The 20,501-nt window shown below is 43.2% G+C and overlaps 1 protein-coding gene across 2 annotated transcripts; it reads right to left on the bottom strand.

The window, feature by feature from the left end:
• Positions 1–283: 283 nt before the first annotated feature.
• Positions 284–13,652, bottom strand: LOC145402288 (sn-1-specific diacylglycerol lipase ABHD11-like). Of its 2 annotated transcripts, none has more exons than XM_080274418.1 (6): positions 13,483–13,652; positions 11,587–11,737; positions 9,022–9,195; positions 8,489–8,662; positions 4,253–4,464; positions 284–495 (listed from the first exon to the last, which is right to left on the bottom strand). In XM_080274418.1, the coding sequence occupies exons 1-6, from the start codon at positions 13,590–13,592 to the stop codon at positions 360–362; spliced, it is 957 nt and encodes a 318-aa protein (XP_080130544.1). In that variant the 5' UTR covers positions 13,593–13,652; the 3' UTR covers positions 284–359. The 2 variants fall into 2 exon arrangements, with proteins under 2 accessions (XP_080130544.1, XP_080130545.1); XM_080274419.1 differs by having other exon boundaries at positions 4,253–4,443.
• Positions 13,653–20,501: the final 6,849 nt, after the last annotated feature.

Raw genomic sequence — 20,501 nt, 5'->3', positions numbered from 1 at the left:
ACTTTAATTATAATCTGAAGAGATTATCTTAATACTGGAACATTACCTTCCCTTGGAGCAATATTAATTGAAAATGGTATCTGCTAGGAATGCATAAACATTTAAGTGAGCAGTTGGTTTATATCACTGTCTTTCTAACTGTCCTTATTAATGTTCAAATTTTATCTATACTGTGTACAACTATCTTTTAATTCCTCTATCAAGAATCACTTCACTTATGGGTCAAAATCAAGAGTAACTAATCTCATGAAAACATTTTATTATTATTCATCCGTCATACTACAGTACTTTTCTACTGATTTTACTATGATCATGCTATTTACTGTAGATACCTCTAATTCATTTATTGCACTATATAACTATGGTCCTATCAGAGGAACCACTAGTCTTAAGAACTCCTGTGGCTTGTCTGCATGGAGCCAGTGGCCAGCACCATCCAAGAAGTGGAAGCTAGCCTGTGGGAAGATGTCCAGAATACGGTCCTCATCCTCAGCCCTGGAAACACAACACAGTATGCTATCCAATTTATCTATCACCCAATACTGTACTTTATTGCCCTTTTCCATACGAAGCATACTGGCCCAGGACTATGCTACCTAGTCTAGACATTGAAGGCAAAAGTGACCAGTCATTCTCTTTTGGGCAGTATTATGTAAGCAAGCAGGCCCAGCCATCCCTCAGATGCAAAACTGTATATGCCAAATTTAGTTGGAGTGCCTTCATACACTAGTATGCAATCAATTAAATTTTGAAATAATGGGTGACTGGGTTAGTCATACCATGTATTACTGGAGAAAAAAAGAAAAAAGGTTAAGCTCCTCCAAGGTGTATAGACCCTAGTACCTGTACTAATCTTCCGCAACCCAAGGGGCTTTTCTTGCAATGAAAAGAATAAGGTAGAGTTATCCTGTATAAGATCCAAAGTCTGTTCTGAGTCTGAATGGATTAGTGAAAAATTATCTGGCACTTAATCCTAAGTGGCACGTTAAAAAAGAAAATGGTTAGTGAGACAGTTAATGAGATTAAGGAATTAACAGGGGACTGAGTTGGCTGGATAAAGTATATAGAGAGTAGCAGAGGACATGGATGTGGCACACTTTTCTAAATCGGAAAGTTAACGAAACAACTTCATCTGTCAAAGATATGTGAAGTGCATCCTTCAAGAAAACTTAAAAAAAAAAAAAGAAAATCATTTCCAGTTGTAGCTTGTGGAGGTGAAGCCAGGACTCTAAGGGCATGAATGATGTGTGAATGGCTGTGTGGCCCAATTCAATGGGCATGTTGTTCACAGTTTTCCCATTCTCATACTCCCTCTTTCCTTGTTCCTGGATCCAACCTTGCTTCACATTTAAGTGTGAAAATGGGTACAGGCATTATCATTACTATTATTATTATTATTATTTTTATTGTTGTGATGATGATGATGATGACTGATGACGACGACAATGACGACGATGTCAAATAAAAGAATGAATGAATGAAACAGCTGAAACAGATACCAAATTGTATAATAAATGATATGGGCAGATTAATAAATAAACCAATAGACAAAGATCCTCCTCAAATAACAGGAGGATACACAGCATATAGATAGCCAAATTAATTAAGAAAATGATACACATACTGTACACACCTCAATATTTCAAATGATAAAAAATAATTAAAGGCAAATAATAATTAAAAACAACATAAGCAGACACAACTCAACATCTCAAAATACTGTACCAGGAAATGTTAAATGAAAAGTAAACAAAAATAAACATTAAGACCCCTGTGAAATGAAAGGAAGAAATAATTATTGAACAGACTACAGCATAGGCCTATTTGTTCAATCCTGACAAAGATTCCTAACCACTTTCAGCTCAGCTGATAGCCAAGTGTGGTCAGATTTTAGGGTTGATTAGACTACCAACCATGGAGATTCATTCCTGCCTTAAAATTAAGACTCAATGACTTTCATGCAACCACTATTTGGTATTTAAGGTGAGGAACTGTCCCAGTTTTGTCACATATAAACAAACCAATACACACACACACCTCCATATCTCAAATACTGTAGTAGGTTAACAGAGCAGTTAGATAAAAAGGAAATTTTAACCTCTAAAACCCAAAGATGTCATTTGTATTATACTCTTGTTGTCATCAAACATCCTCATTCAGCTAAGGACAACACCCTAGTAATGAACATGCACAGGTATATGGTTCAAGAATGATGGATGATGTAGCTCTGCATACTCCTGGGCTACCCTTGAATAAGATGTAATACCTGTTTGACTTCCAAAATGGTAGTAGGTGTATGGTTTTCATTATTCCTGAAGGCATTGCCATGGGAAGTGGCATGGGGCCATGGTTCGGTCACTGGCCTTATATAGCATTAAACAGTGGAGAAGTAGACCACATTTACCAAGCAGACAATGTCCAGGCTAAGACAACTTCTAATACATATCTCCTATACACAGCTCAAGTCGTGAGGGCTATGCCTCCTCCATTTTCCCTACACCTCACCATGTGGAAGGACCCTGTACTAACCCTGGTAAAGCAACGTTTGCCACAGGAAGGGTGCAGCTTGCTTGTGGTCGATGTGTTTGCTCAGTCAGACAGACCAGGACAATGAATATGGCATCAGTGGTCCCTTTGATTGGCAAAAACCCAAACTGCATCTCATCAATATTCATTCATTCTCTAATCACACCTTCAAGAACTCTCTCCATTACCTATACTATCTGGTCTAAAAGTTTCATGCCTCTATAATTTCCTCTTTCCAGGGCATCACTCTTCCCCCTGTACACAATTACAATTACACTCTTCAGCCAATCATCTGGGACAACACACTCATCCATCCATCCATCCATCCATCATCCAATCCTACACTGCCCCATGAGGAGCGAAGGAGCCCGGGGATAGGCAGTTGGTCCCGACATTTAAGATGAGAATGACCAGCCTCACTCATCCCTGAGTGGTATTACATGAGCAATCAACCCCAACCACCCCTTGGATATAAACCTTCACCGGCTCAATCTGATTGGAGCGCAATAATTACCCACTAAAACCACCAGGTGCCAAAATCTGGTTATATGGTTACCACCCAGCATAGTAAATGCTTTTATATAATCGTATTTATCAGGTCAGTGACTAACCTCAGTGGCTAACCTCACTCCTATACCTTCTGAAACTTTTAACATTTCAGCAGTCAACCCAGACATACCTGCGGTCTTCCCCACCTGTATCCTGCCTACTGTCCCGCTCACAGTAGCAGCGTCAATTGAAGGCCAAGGGCCAAAAACTGGATCTGCAGGCTCCAAACCTTCCCTGTCCCAGTCAAACTCCTCATTCAACAACCAGTTGTAATGCTCTCTCCATGTGTCTTTTATACCCTGTTCACCACTATCCTTCCTTCATCATTCAACACACACGGCTCACCTATTATATCCCTATACTCCCTCTTCATCTGGTTCACCACCTTAAATATTATATTCTTCCTTACCACACGAATTAGGTTGTCAAGTAAAAGTCTCTGTGCTGCCCTGTAAACCTCTTTTCCAGCCCTGTGCTTGGCAGCCAAGCATTCCTCTCTTACCACCCTTCATCCATTCCCAGAAAAGCTTTCTGTTCTCTTTAATTGCAGCTTCTACACCCTAATCCCACTACTAAGTTACTTAATGTAATGGTGGGCCTCTTGTCCATCCACATACTGAATCAGTAACTCTCAACAGGTTGCCTTTGCAGGCTCTGTACTGTTCATTAACACTTCTGTTAATGTCTCACTGTTCAGCCACCACTCTCCTCATCTCCCTATAGAAGGCATCCAATACTGCTAGAATTTTCAGCTTTCATATTTTCCTCCAAGATGCATAGGTCCTCTTTGTCATCGTTTGCTCCTTAAACACCATGTCACATACCAATAACTTGTGTTGTTCCACACACTCCTCACTTCCTATAACTTGAACATCCCTCACTAACTTCCTATCAGCCCTCCTGACCTGGAAATAGTCTATTTGGCTGCTATTTCACCCTGACTCATATGTAATCAACCTACTCTCTCATTTCCTAAAATGTGTGTTGCACACAATCATGTTCATTGTCTCCCCAAACTCGAGTATCCTTTCCCCATCCTCATTTCTTGTGCCATAAGAACATCCCCCATGTACTCCTTCATATCCCTGAGCTGTTTCACCTACATGATCATCTGCCTTTAATAAACTGGACAAATTCAAAAAGCAGATTCAATTCTTTACAACTGAAAAAGACTAACCTCAAATAATCAGAGAGTGCACCCCCAATAAAGGCAGTATCACCCTCAAAAACACTGCTGCTGAGAGTGGCAGGGAAAGTGGAGATGTGGGGGTTAAAGTTCCTGGCAATGCCCTCAATGTTCAGCCTCCACCGGTATTCCCCGTCAGCCCAGATCAGGTTGGTCAGTAGGAACTGGCGGATACTGGGTTCCTGAAATTGTACCATACAATACTAATCCTTCAATATTATGGCCATTCATCTTATTCTTGGCACCACCAGATGATAATTCAACTTAGGAGAGATCCTTGTTAAAATCAGTGACCATGAACCTAAGAGTAAAATTATATCTCTTCTATTTTGCTCTTGTTATCACTAGATGGGGATTTGGCAACCCTAACTGATAAAACACAAGATATTCTACAACCTCTGCCCTTTAAACCAAAGCAAATATATACAGTAGTCCATCCATCCATCTATCATCAAATACAGTTAATCATCAGTAGCAATGAGGCCAGATGCCAGGCTACTCAGTCCAGACAATTATGGTGACAGTGAATATATGTATGTAGCATTAAACTGTATACCATCTATCCATTCATCATCTAATCCAGTGTTCCCCCAAGAGAAGTGTAGGACCCCAGGGCTAGGCAAGATGGTCCTGACATTTTAGATGAGAGTGACCAGCCTCGCTCATCCCTGAGTGGCATTACATGAGCAATAAACTCCAACCACCCCTTGAATATAATCCTGCACCAGCTTAATCTGACTGGAGTGCCTTAATTACCTACTAAACCACCATGCATCATAAATTGTTTATGTTGTTACCACTCAGCATAGTAAATGGTATCCTGGTGTACGGGGAACCATTTGGCCTGTCACTCCGTGTGGAGTCACCTGGAGACAGAAGGAAAGAAAGAAGAGGAAGGACAGAAAGAAGGAAGGAAATGAGGAATGGACACGCACCTGAACAGCACTACAACAAGTGAGTGGATGGTGAGCATCCCCACCTACAATTATAATTATCATGGCAGTATGTGGTAGGTGGGGGCACTCACCATCCACTCACTCAATGTAGTTCTGCTCTTGGGTGACTGCCCTTTCCTCTCTTCTCTCCTTCCTTCTTCTTCCATCTTTCTCTCCTTCAATATTTCCTCTCTTCTGCCTATGGGTGACTCTACACTACCTCTTCAATCTTTCTTTCCTTCATTCTTTCCTCTTCCTTCTGCCTATGGGTGACTCTACACTGAGTGACAACCCAAATGGTTTGCTGTACACCAGGAAAGCATTTACTACACTGGGTGATAACCATATAACCAAATTATGACGCCTGGTGGTTTGGTGAGTAATTATGGCGCTCCAATTGGACTGGGCCAGTGCAGGTTTACATCCAGGGGATGGTTGGGGTTTAATGCTCACATAATGCCACTCAAGGATGAGTAAGGCTGGTCACTCTCATCTTAAATGTCAGGACCAACTTGCCTTGCTACAGGCTCTTCATGGGGCAACACAGGATTGGATGATGGATGGATGGATGGATCAGGAACAAAAGAATTAACAATACTGTATTCACAAAGCTCATATATAAGGCATCCAGGGTAAGACAGGTGACTGTGCCAGATATGAGTTTTAAGCAATAAGCAGTCAAAGTTGAATGCATTACTAGAGGCAGCAATATATACCACAATGAAATAAAAACCAAAGCTAACAATACTACTCTAATTTTCAATGTCTGGTTGAGCACTTCTGAATTACTAATAAAAATGTTTTATGTACAGTATCTTGATTAATCATCCAAAATTGGTACTGTACACTCTACATACCTTCACTAGCATAATCCACACTAACTATGGTTTTTATTAGCTTTTGTACTGTTAATTCATATCGTTTATACAGGCTCCAACATGCTTGGTCACCTAATGGCGGCTCTCCACACTGCTCAATCTACGGCAGCTTCCCAATTAAGTCTCTTATCCCTACGTCAAGTGGGGTTGGTGGAGGATTAGTGCCCCTCCCTGTAAAACAATTAACTCTAAGCCCTTGGCCACCCTGTCTGGGATACATGGCATCTGGCAATGAATGAATGAAATCCCTGATGTCACACTCTATAATCTCAACCCAGGTCTATTTCATTCTGCCTCTTGCAACTCTACCACTGATGTTCACACGTCTCACCTTCTGCACCCAATTATCATCCACAATCCTCTCCACATGCCCAAATCATGTAATCTACTTCTCCTTATCATAACACCAATGCTCTCCTGTCCCAGCCTTCCTCTCAACTCTTCAGTCATAAACCTAGCCTCCCCAGGCCTTGCATTTTATGGACTTATGACTTTTTCACTCACAATAATGAAAAGATGATAGTAACATAAAATACCCATGAAACATCATTGATCACTGCAGGAAACCTGCTTCTTTCATCTTTTTCCACCCATTCTTTGTCTACAAGGTCTATTCAGAAAGTAACCGACCTTAGGCTCTAAAAAAATAAATAGCAAGCTAACCTGTTGAGCTAGGACACTAATCCCCCCCTCAAAGTAGATTCCTTCTGACTTGACACACAAAGCCCAGAGTTCTTTCCACTGCCTGAAACATTTTTCAAGGACGGCTTTCAGTAACTCCTGCAGGTGCCTCGTCACTATCGTCATGATCTCTTCTCTTGGATGACCAATGCTCAAGACATGTTGGAGTGTGCAAATTGTGATCCACACATCCTAAAGACTGTTATTGCTGGAGATGAAACTTGGGTGTACGGGTATGACCCAGAAACAAGAGCACAGTCATCACAGTGGATACAGGCAGAGTCACCTCGGCCTAAAGGGGCACAACAGGTCTACAGCAAGGTGAAATGCACTCGCATGTTGACAGTTTTTTTCAACTACCGTGGTGCTGTGCATCAAGAATACACACCAGAAGGTCAGACTGTCAACAAACATTACTACCTCGGAGTTATCCATTATCTTCGTGACACAATTCAGAGGAAGAGACCAGACCTTTGGAAAGTGGCAAGTTGGAAGCTACACCATGATAACGCCCCTGCCCATTCTTCTCAACTGATTCTGGAAATTTTGGCCAAGCACAACAACCCACAGGTCTGGCAGGCTCCCTACTCACCAGACACGACTTTTGATTATTCCCCAAGTTCAAAACTCCGCTGAAAGGTTTCCAATATAAGACAAGAGAAGAGATCATGATGAGTGTGGCAAAGCATCTGCAGGAGATACCAAAAACAGACTCTGAAAAATGCTTCAAGCAGTGGAAAGAATGCTGGGCTACATGTGTCAAGTCAGAAGGGGCCTAATTTGAAGGGGATCCAAACTCATCAGGTTAGCTATTTATTTTTTTAAATCTTAAGGTTGGATACTTCCTGAACTGGTCTCGTACGTGCAGCATGTTTTTTTTTTTTTTTTTACCTATCAGGTAGTGGAAGGACTCCAGAGGTTTGACTGGTGAATGAACTGGAGTGTGGCTAATTCAATTATGCACTTTGGTTAGTACCTCATTCTAACAAGTTTTTTCTGGTTCTGTGGATCCTAGCTCAACCCATCCTGGGGCAGGAAAGGTCTGGATGATGATGATGATGATGATGATGATGATGATGATGATGATAATGATGATGATGATGACTGAGATGATGATGACTATGATGATTAAGATGATGATGATGATGATGATGATGATGATGATGATGATGATTCACTGCATTACACTCTACAAACACCTGTCTCACTAATCTCACACAACAACAACAAGCATCAGATGGCATCAACTCCATGATACCTGCACAATGCACACTTCTCACAACAACAGAAATTATAAAGCGTTTGATGTCATTCCCTGATACAAACTAATCAACAAGATATACAACACAAACATGGAGAACACCACCAAGTATTAGCCTGCTAACTATTTGTCTGGTAGACTTGTACATGTTACATTCCAAGGCAAGCCATCATGAACATGGAACTTCCCCATTGGAGTTCCATTGGGCTCCATTCTCTCACCCACAATCTTCAACTCATACATGCATGATATCCCCACACCCCAACCACCAACAAACATTACCTCAAATGCAGATGACATCACCATAACAACTTCACAGTACATTACAGACACAGCTTGCACACTGCAGTTGACTGGCATCCCCATGGCACTGCCAAGGCCACCATCTTCATTTGCATCACTGCATATATAGCAATTTTAACAGAGCTCTAAGTTATATTACCTCGTATGGGCCAAGGCGACTCCTCCCTACCTGTATAGCAGGTTTGAGCAATTCATCAATGTGCAAGCGAGCCTTCTGAATGTTGAAATTTGAGGGCACCTGCACCCTCCGCATAATCTCCAGGAAGCGTGGCAGCGTGGAAATGCTTTTAGATGTGCCAATGGGTGAAATGTCCAACACTACCAGCTTCTCCACAACAGATGGCTGAAAGCAGAATGAATAGAAACTTTGACATGTGAAACGGAGAAAGAGGGAAGAAAAAACATTGGTAAGGTTGATGACTAGTGGGATGAATGGATAGACAGATGAATGGAAAATAGGAGGGGATGAAAGACAGAAGGGGAAGGAAGGAAGGCTGGAATAACAGACAGAAGAAGGAAGAAAGGAAGCAAGCATGCAGGCCAGGAGAAAGAGATGGATGGATGGATTTGTTGTAACAATGACAAATTGGGAGAAACTGGCAAATCAAGTACGTACGCTGGAACGACTTTTTTTTTTTCACTGAGAGCTTAACAAACAAGGATGACTTAAAATGAAGACTAATTTTCCAAACATCAACTTACTTCAGTAAGAGCAGTGGCCATGACAGCACGCCCCCCCATACTGTGACCCATCAGTACTGCCTGGGGAACATCACGCTCACGCAGGAAGTAAACAAGGTCCTCTGCAAGTAACGGGTAGTTGTGTTCCTCTGTGTGTGGACTCTCGCCATGGTTGCGTGCATCTACTGTGTACACCTGAAGGGATACACAGCTTCAGCATGGTTTACAAGAGATTAAACCCTTTAACACAATGATGTATTTTGAATCTTATTCTTGCTATATTCAGATGATCTGATTTAGCTTAGGGAGAGACATCGGGCTGTGAAAGGGTTAAGACACTGTTACTAGCCCTGTCACAACATGTGGTTTCTCCAAGGCAACATAATCATCTAGTTAACAAAATCGTCTACAGGTAGCAAGAATAAACTACAAGAAAAAAAGTCATTGCACAGAAAGAGTTGAACAAAATTTGTACAGTAATCAATTCTCTACATGCTTCATTCCATTTTCTCCTAAGTCACAGAATGATCTCCCTAAAAATACTATTGAAACTACTGATCTTCAGATGGTCAAAAATCATATCAATTCACTTTTCTGTGAGAGGCTAAGCCAATTCAGTACTTCTATTTTTTTCTCTCTCTCTCTCTCTCTTTTTCTTACAAAATTTCTTAATTTGCTGAAGCCATTTGTTTTAAAGGGCTTTTGAATATTCCAGCTGGGGTTTCAACTTGGTGCAACAAAAACAATAACAACACAAATACATGTAACACACACATAATACCATTTATAAAGAGTATAAACCAGAACTTGTATTGAAGTTACACTATTTTAGGTACACCTATCCCTATATGGGATAACAATAATAGTCACTCCTCACTTACGTCAACTGTGAAGAGTATGTACGATGGTGCGAAGGCTGCAGTGCGTGTGGATGGTGAACTAAGTGAATTTTTCTCTTTGAAAGTGGGGTTGAAACAGGGATGTGTCATGTCTCCATGGTTGTTCAATCTGTACATGGATGGGGTAATAAAAGAGGTACAAGGTAGGGTAGTGGATGTTGGAGTGGCCCTGGTGAGAGAGGATAGTGTTTGGAAACTCCCTGTACTGTTGTTTGCAGATGATACTGTGTTGTTGAGTGAAGACGAAGGGGAGCTGCAAGGCTTGGTGGATGAGTTTGAGAGAGTGTGTAAGAAACGGAATCTAAAGGTGAATGTAGGGAAGAGTAAAGTGATGGTCTTTGAGAGAGGTGAAATCAGTGAATGTACAGCGAGGTTGGATGGTGAGGAATTGGAAGATGTGAGTACGTTTAAGTACTTGGGTAGTGTGATGAGTAAGGATGGAGGTTTGGAGGGTGAAGTGCTTGAAAGGGTACAGCAGGGAAGAAAGGTTGCTGGTTCTTTGAAAGCAGTAATAAGAAACAGGGAAGTGAGCATGGAAGTGAAAAAGTTACTACATGACAGTATTGTGATACCAACTCTAACGTACGGAAGTGAAGCTTGGATGTTGTTGGAAGGACACAAGTCAAGAGTGAGAGCCGTGGAAATGAGTTATTTAAGAGGAGCCTGTGGAGTCACATGGAGAGACAGGGTGACGAATGAGGATGTAAAGGAGCGTTGTGGTGTGGATGTGGATGTGATAGGAAGCGTTATGAGGAACACACTGAGGTGGTTTGGCCATGTGGAGAGGATGGAGGGTGAAAGACTGACGAAGAGAGTGTATGTAAGTGAGGTGGAGGGGGAAAGAGGGAGGGGGAGGCCGAGGATGAGATGGAGAGATGGGGTGGAGAGGTATATGAGAGAGGGGGGTGTGAGTTGGGAGCAGGGGGGTGAAATGGCGAGGGACAGGGCGACTTGGATGCGATTTGTTTGTGGCCACCCCAAACGGGATTGAGGCGTCTGGCAATAGATAGATAGATAGATAGACACACACACACACACACACACACACACACACACACACACACACACACACACACACACACCGCTCGCTGGTGCAGTGGTAACGTTCTCGCTTGCCATCTTGTAGACGGGAGTTCGCGCCTCGCTCAGGTTGCGAAAAGTTTCACTGACGAAGTGGGTGGTTACTGTCCCCCTTGAGCAAGGGGACAGGTGTGTGGGTGTGTGAAGGTCACAGCCTTGCCCTTAGATCGGACTATATGAGCTCTCAGCTCCCTTCCGGGAGGGTAAAAGCTGACAATCACGACCATCAAGTGATCCTGACCGACCCGGTGAATCGGGTGAATTACACAAAATGAGGTGGGGGGGACTGGAAGCTTAATTAAATGCCAAAGCTATCTGATTACTTCCAAACTTGCTTAAACTAAACTAGCACTAGCTAACCCAACTCATCCAAATCAATTCAATTTAACCTAACCCAGCCCATCATAGCTTGACATACTTTACTGGTAAGGATATAATCTAATCCAATCTGGTTCAATCTTATTAACCTAACCTAAAGAAACCTAGTCTAACTTAACTAATCTAGATAACTTAACCTTACCCTACTCAGTCTATGAAAACTATACCCAAGTGTAATGCAACCTGACCCATTCCTACCCACCCAACTTAAGCCAACCTGACCCCTCACCATTCTTCCAGTTTGCTCGCTAATAGCTTTCCCCAAGGACTTCCAGTTTGTCCGTGAGCCCATTAGTCCATGCATGATGACGACTGGGGGTAATTGGCTTGATGGTTGTTGAGGTTCAAAGGCCGTGTACTGCATACTGACTGGTGCATCACTGAGTGAGAAAAGGAACATCTGGAGTGAGCAGTACTTTCAATGAAAGGAACTTTCAAAATAGTTTTCAGGTAACAATAGCAACATTTCTGTAATTATCATAGAACTGACAGAAAAAAATAAAATTATGCAGTTTCTATCGAAAAATTACTGTATTGTAATCAAATAGTTTGTAACATTTATGTGGGATTATTAAACCCTCTGAGGGAATAGGATGTTAAATCTATCTATCTACAGTATCACCACAAGCCTTAATCCTATAAAAGATGGCCACACACAAATCACCTCCAAGTCAGACTATCCTTTGCCATCTGGCTGCCCTTTCTCCAGTTCACACCCCCTTCTTGCATATACCTCTCCATCCCATCCCTCCATCTCATTCTCAGTCTCCTCCTTCCCCCCTCCAACTAACTCATATACACTCTCAGTCTCCTCCTTCCCTCCTCCAACTAACTCATACACTCTCCTAGTCAGTCTCTCATCCTACATCCACTCCACATGGACAAATCATCTCAGTGAATTCTCCTAAGGCTTTCAAGCACATCCACATCAACACCACAGCACTCCTTCACTTCCTTATTTGTATATCTCTTCATATAACTCCACATGCTCATCTCAAATACCGGTAACTCATTTCTGCTGCTATCACATTTGACTCGTGTCCTTCAAGCAAGGTCCAAGCACCACTTTAATACAGTAAAGTGGGGATCACAATACTATGAAGCAGTTACCTATTTACTTTCATACTCACTTACTGTACCTATTCCTTATCCCTGCTTTCCGCAAACCAACAACTTTCTTTCTTACAGTACCCTTTCATGCACTTGATCCTCTAAACTTCCACCCTTACTTATTAAAATATGAGGACAGTTATGTGATACAGTATTTCTAAATTTGCAACAGGAATGACATACTGACAAAGTGGTTGTTATTTCTTGTACACTAGAGTATATAGTGGACTTATTATTTAACCCGAGGCGTCCTGCTGACGTATGGATTGTCACCACACTTTGTCATGGTGACATCCAATGACGTATCCATATGTTTCGCAATTGCGAGGTCCGTCATTTGCACATTTTTCAAGTTTCATGGGTGATTTTTGGTAGGCATATGTGGGAGACCTTCCTCAACCCAATGCCTATACCAACCGAAGTGGGGACGATACAGCCAATGTATCTCTACCAAGTGGCTTAGGCTGTCTGGTAGAGATTGTATGTAGGGTAATAAGTGCTTGTAAGTGTAATTGTAGTGTTGGAGTGGCTTTGGATGTGTGTGTAGTCTGTGAACCAAGTGTAATTGTACAGCGCAAGCCGACTGGGTGTAAGCATACTTTATAGTATGTGACATTGGTTCAGTCACAGCACCCCTTGTGTCTACCAATGCAGTACATGACCAGAACACTCCCAAAGTTTATTACCCTGGCGGGGCGTGAATATATATATATAGATATACAGATAGATAGATCGATAGATATAGATATATACCGTAGATATAGATATATATGACTGGTAGCTTGTGAAATCATTCATTTTGTGAATAAAGGTTAATGTTAGCCAAGTTTATTTAGGTTTGGTTGATTTAGGATAAGGTACGGTTAGGTTAGGTTGGGCTGATTTAGGATAAAGTTAGGTTACGATAGGTTAATTTAGGATAAACAGAGAAGGGAGAGGTAACTTCAAGCATAAGGCACTCCATGCATAGGACACCGGCACCTCAAATTGACCATACACATCAAGCCTTACTCACATGTTTCTTGTGGTTGAAATGTCTCTAGCGACATTAACACCTGTAAAAAATTTCACGTATCTCACGTGAGAGTGGAATAGTCTCTCCGTGACAGGTAAAATTGTTATCATCGTAAACTTAGGGGAAATCCGAAAAATCTTTGTTTACAATCTTGGGAAACTCATTCGGATCCGGTAAGTGTCTAACCCTGTTATAATGAACAAATCAATATCAGAATCAGTCAGAACATATCATATGAATTATGCTGCAGCCGTCTGATGCAACAGAAATTAATTATACTAGATGTGAACAAAACACTTAAAACTACATCGCTTTAAAAATAAATACTACCCTAAATTTTTATACACTCTGGAATAAACTACTTTGTAGTGTTTAATTCTTTATAAAAGAATATTCCACATTTTTTAAGTATCCAAATACAACTCAATAGAACTGTACATTGTACAAACCAACAAAAATGAATACGGAAATTTATAAGTTGACTGATCTCATTGGGCAATCAATCCAGTGATTTCACGAAATTCCAAGAGAAGTCATGAGAATTCATTAAACAGGTTAATTTATAACGGTTAGGGTAGGTTCGGATAATCTAGCCTAAGTTTAGGATAGGTTGGGTTAGGTTATTGGTATATGAACGTAGCTGTCAGTCAAGCTGTCTATCTATCTATCTATTTATTGCCAGACGCCTTGATCCCTTATACGGGGTGGCCACAAACAAATCGCCTCCACATCACCCAGTCCCCTGCCATTTCCCTGCCCTGCTCCCAATGCACATCCCCCTCCCTCATATACCTCCCCATTCCATCCCTCCATCTCATCCTTGCTTTCTCCTCCCTCTCTCCCCCTTCGCCTCACTCACATACACTCTCCATCCTCTGCACATGGCCAAACCACCTCAATATGTTTCTCCTAACGCTTCTTACCACATCCACATCCACACCACAACGCTCCTTCACATCCTCATTTGTCAGTCTATCCATGTGACTCCACAGGCTCCTCTCAAATAACTCATTTCCACTGCTCTCACTCTTGACTTGTGTCCCTCCAACAACGTCCAAGCTTCTCTTCCATACGTTAGAGCTGGTATCACAATACTGTCATGTAATAACTTTTTCACTTCCATGCTCAGTTCCCAGTTTAATATCACTGCTGTCAAGGAACCAGCAACCTTTCTTCCTTGTTATACCCTTTCAAGCACTTCACCCTCTAAACTTCCATCCTTACTCATCACACTACCCAAGTACTTAAATGTACTCACATTTTTCATTTCCTCATCATCCAACCTCACTGTACATTCACTGACTTCACCTCTCTCGAGGACCATAACTTTACTCTTCCCTACATTCACCTTTAGATTCCGTTTCTTACACACTCTCCCAAACTCATCCACCAAGCCTTGCAGCTTCCCTTCCTCTTCACTTAACAACACAGTATCATCTGCAAACAACAGTACAGGGAGGTTCCAAACACTCCCCTCTCTCATTAGGGCCACTCTAACATCCACTGTCTGCCTTGTATCTCTTTTATAATCCCATCCATATACAGATCGAACAACCATGGAAACATGACACATCCCTGTTTCAACCTAAACTTCAAATAGAAAAACTCACTCAGTTCACTATCCACATGCACTGCAGCGTTAGCACCCCTCATGCATACTCTTCACAGCATTCAACAACTTCCCATCTACTCCATATATTCTTAATATTTTCCACAATCCTTGTCTATCCACCCTGTCATAAGCTTTCTCCAAATCCATGAAGGCCGCATACAACTTCTTTCCCTTATCTAGAAACTTTTCCACTAAAGATCTAAGAATATCTGATCTACACAACCTCTTCTCTTCCTAAAGCCTCCTTGTTCTCCAACTAATTCCTCTGTTGTTTCCCCAACTCTGTCAATAAGTATCCTACCGTATACTTTTCCAGTTATACTAAGAAGACAAATGCCCCTATGATTATCACACACTTCTTTTTCCCTTTTCCCTTTGTACAAGGGAATAATTATACCTTACTTCCAACCCTCCGGGACTCTACCTTCCTCCTATGCCAATCTGCACATCTTCCACATCCATGCTACTACTATCTCTCCCCCATGCTTCAGCATTTCACCACACACTCCATCAATTCTTGGGTCTTTCCCATTTTGACTTTCTTCATTGCTTCCACAACTTCCATCCTACTGATTTCTTCCTGCCTACTCACCTCCCTCCTTCTCCCAGCCATTCCCCAGCCACTTATACTCGCATTACTTTAATTCTCTATGTTCAGCAATTCATTGAAGTGTTCTCTCCATCTGCTCACTTTTTCTCCCTTCTCAACTAGTATCTAATCTACCATTTTTGTCTTTCACTCCCCTACTAACTTCATTTCCACCCTTTCTGACTCTCTTTACCTCTTCCCAGAACATATTCTTACTTTCCCTCCACTTAATTGACACTCAAATTCCTTCCAAATTCCTCATCCACTCTCTTCTTACTCTCTCTTACTAATCTTTTCACCTCTCTCTTCCTCTCTACATATAACTCTCTCTTCTGTCTCTCAACTTCTTCCACGTCCCTATTTCTCATCCATTCATTATTTATTTATTTATTTTTTTTTTTACTTTTGTGCCATAGCCTGTCTCACCTCTTCATTCCACCATGCTGTTCCTTGCACCCCCTTTCGTCATATCTTCACCCCACACACCACCTCACATGCTGCACATATTTCTTCTGTGAATATCTTGCACACACCTTCCACGTTCCCCATTTGCTCCAATTCATATTTACCCAATCGTTCCTCCACTTCTCTCATATATTCTGCCTTTTTCTCATCCTCTTGTAACCTTTCCACTCTCCTTGCATATACTCCTTCCTCCCGTCCTTCCTTTCTTCTATTTCTCCATTTTACTTGGACCCCAACCTCTATATGCTCTTGCATCCATTACACATCTTCGTGTCCTTTCATCCATACACACAAAATCAATCATTGCCTTCATTTTATTCAGTTCACCATCCACCCTTCTCATCACTTGCCCTGTATACATGTGGATCATTTTGTGCCTGAAGAGGGTATTGGCTATCACCAACCACCTCCCAGCACAAATGTCCACTAAAACACTGCCATTCTCATCTATTTCAGCAGGCACACAACTACTCCATCCACCTTCACATTCCCCACTTTACCATTCATATCACCAATCAAATACACTCTCATTCCTTTCAAACTTTTCCATGCACACTTCCACATTTGTCCAAAACTCTTCTCTCACTCTGCTTGCACGATCTTGCGTTGGCGCATACACGCACACAATCGCCCACATTTGTAGTCCAACTTTCAGTCTTACCCACACAATCCTTGAGCCACGTGATCCATACTCTCTTATATTCTCCTTCCATCTGTTACTCACAACAATACACACTCCTTCTTTTTGCCCTCTCATTCTCACGTACTCTTGCACATATACCCCATCCGTACTCCCATTATCTCACACTCACTCCTGTCCACTAAGTTTCAGTTAATCCACATACATCCACTTTCGCACCCTTAAGCACCTGGACAATCTCTCTCTCCTTCACGTAATCATTTGCACCCCTTACATTCCACGTCGCCATCCGTGTCATGTCCATTGTTCGGTCGTCATCGTTTGGTCAGTCCTGGTCCGAGGCTTCTTGTTCATATTTTCAGTTAGTTGTTTTCCGGGGAGGGGCTCTAACCCTCCGCCAACCCACTTACTGTCATGTAGGGAACACGTGTCGGTTGGTTATAAGGTTACCACCCAGCGTTGTAAATGATTTCCTGGTTTACAGGAAATCATTTGGCTTGCCATTCGATGTAGAGCTACCCTAAAAACAACAACCTAGATTATCCCAGCTTAACCTAACTGCAACCTAAGTTAACCTAAAGTTAATTAACCCATTAACCCATTGAAATACCAGCCGTGGCAAGTAGGGACATGACAATACCCCCAGGAGGGGCTGTGAGGGTGCGCACGCCATCCGTGCAGTAAGGGCATATGTCCCATATGGCCGTGCACCCATATTCCCCGGAGCGTGCCCAACAGAAACACCGCAGTCCGGGTACGCTACCCTCCTGCTGAGCGAGCCCTCGACAGATCGGGGTGGAACTGAAAAACCAGTTCCAGGCAGCACCCCAGTGACGGCCCGTAGCTGCACACAAATAGAGACAGCTTGTAGCTGCTCACAAATAGCTATGGCCTATAGCCGTGCAGTAACTGTGATGGCCTGTAGCCACACATAAAATGTGACTGCCTGTAGCCACACACCGATAGTGATGGTCTGTAGCTGTACACAGATAGAGACAGCCTGTACCTGTACAATAACTGTGACGGCCTGTAGCCACATAGAAACAGTGACAGCCTGTAGCCGCACACTGACAGTGATGGCCTGTAGCCACACACAAATAGAGACAGCCTGTAGCTGCTCAGGTGCTGCCCATCCACCCCTGCAGAACCAGTGACAGCCTGCAGCCACACATGGGGAGAGAGTGGTACGCCCCCTCTCCTTCTGCAGCCACTCCAGGGAGCAACACACTGGTGAGGTGATGATGGCCTGTAGCTGCACCAGTAAGCAGATGATGGCCAGTAGCCTCACCTCACCTACACATTGCCCCCCTCATGCAGGGCATCGGCAATGGCCTGTAGCCGCAATTCGCCCACAGTCCTGCTTGGAAGTCAGGCACCGATGACGGCCTATAGCTGCATCGACAGAGAAGGGACGGCCCTGTAGACGCCCTCCCCCCATTGCCCACAGGACCTTGGCGACGGCCTGTAGCCGCACCAGGGAGAGACGTCATCCAAAGAGTCTCTCGCCTCCTGTGACTTCCCAGCCAGTGGACGACCCTTGCTCAGTCCACACATCCTGTGGCAGAGCAGGCCGTTTCTCTATCTCCCTCGACAAAGGCGGCCCCCAGGAGGAGACTCTCTGCTTGGAGGAAGTGTGGAGAGGACCTGTGATATCCCCGGGAGTGTACATCATCCAGCTGGCGCCCAAGGGAGACTTGAAGCTGATGGACTCCTGCTGGAGGCGATGCCGCAGTGTCACCCTGACAGCGCCCGAATGGGAGAGGCTGCAGCCGACAGGCTCTCAGTGACGCCCCCAAAACTCCGGGGTGTGACCTCTCCAGCCCCAGGCAATGGCAACCTCCTACCCTGAGCAGGTGCAGACAAGAGCGCCTGCGCGAGCTGTTTGGCCCTAGCCCAAAGGGCCAGACCCCCGTTTCCGAGTCCCACAAGCGAGGGACCCTTCACCACACCCGACCACAGTCCACAGCAGGCGATGTCACCATTGCGGATAGTCCCGTGGCCCTTAAGAGAAAGGACACCTGACAGGACTCCGCCGACACCTGAGAGTCCCCAGGCCCTCACCTCCCGACAGGAGACCTCGGCCCTGCCCCATATAATCAGTGACTGCTACTCCAGTGAGTGTGACTAAAGTGCCATGTAGTACACAGTGACAGAACATAGTGTGTTAGTGACCACGCTGTGAACCGTGTGTGTGTGCATACTCACCAGGTGTACTATGCTGATCTAGTGTCTCCGCCGTTAGACAGTGAGTGTTGAGGACAGTGTTCTAGTGACTACACCTGTAACTGTGTATATGCATATCCGTACGATCTACTGTGTTGAAATAGTGCCTCTATCACTACTCAGTGTATGACGGGACACACAGATCCAGATTGTGTATGTTTACCCTAATATTCAGATTGTGTAGAAACTCCTCTCACCCAGTATACGTCACACTCGCGACTGAGACGTGTCCTGCATGATACTGACACCTCAAGCCAGTCCGAGACCCTAGTCTAGTCTAGTATCTACTGATACTGAATAGTGTATTGTGTGATTCCTGTTCCTATTGTATTCTGGAAATTATAGTTAATATAAGTGTAAGGTTGTTGCCCAGAGTTTTTATGCCCTGCTCTTCTCGTTGTGTGTTCTAGCTCCGGTCTTGATAAAGGACCCCGGCTCTGTACAAGGCATTTCTTGGACGGGAAGCCGACCTAAAAACACCTAGCATAACACCCATCCTAGTTTAAATTCATTTCACGAATTCCATAGGGATTTCATGAAATCACTTGTTTCACAAATTCCCTGTAATATATATATATATATATATATATGTGTGTGTGTGTGTGTGTGTGTGTACGTATCATCCGGGCCTCCTTTCCCACCATAGGGCAGGGTGAATAGTAATGTATAGCTCCATCAGAAGAAAAAAAAAAAAAAAAAAAAAAAAAATCGCCACGTTCTATAGCTTCACATAATCTATCTGATGGGGTCAATCCGAACGCTATCACGTTAAAATAATGGGTGAAGAATAGCTGGTTATGCACTTCTCCGCACAAAATTCATCCATCCAGCTCGGTCTCTTTCAGTCCCTTAGCCTAACCAACTTCCATACCTCTCTTCCTCAAACACTCATCCATCATATCTCTCCACCTTCTTCTTGGCCCACCTCGCCTCCTCCCTCCTTCAAATTCGCTCAGTTATATCTTTTTCACCACTCTATTGTCATCCATTCTCTCCACATAACCAAACCATCTCAGTACATTAGCTTCGATGGTGTCCACAGGCTTCCTCACTCCGCAACTTTCACGAATCACATTATTCCGTATCCTATTCACTCTCTGTACTCCACCTATGGTACATTTCTGAGCAGTCCCATCTCCACTCCTCGCACTCTTTTTTTCATTTTCATGTCACACCATAGTTTCACATCCGTTTAACCTTCATGTAAGCCTCGCGCAGCTGCAACACGCAAGCCTCTTGTTTTTTATCAAGGCCTTCATAGCACCGGCTACTTTCCTTCCTTGTGTCGCTCTACTTTCCACTTCTTTTGCAAATTTTCCTCTCTTGTCTATCACAGTACCCAGGTATTTGAACTCTCTCACCAATTCCAGTCTCTCTCCATTCACTGGAACATCACACTAGGAGTCACCTTCTCTCTCAGTAACCATCACTTTACTCTTTTCTACATTTACTCTCAAGGCACGACGCTCACAGACATCTACAAAACACTG

Source organism: Coenobita brevimanus, chromosome 57 (genome assembly GCF_032717465.1).
Source record: "Coenobita brevimanus isolate Jiangsu-jjx chromosome 57, ASM3271746v2, whole genome shotgun sequence".
In the NCBI taxonomy this organism is placed as follows: Eukaryota; Metazoa; Arthropoda; class Malacostraca; order Decapoda; family Coenobitidae; genus Coenobita; species Coenobita brevimanus.
Note: the sequence above shows the minus strand (reverse complement) of the source record. Positions and strands in the feature narration are given on the sequence as shown.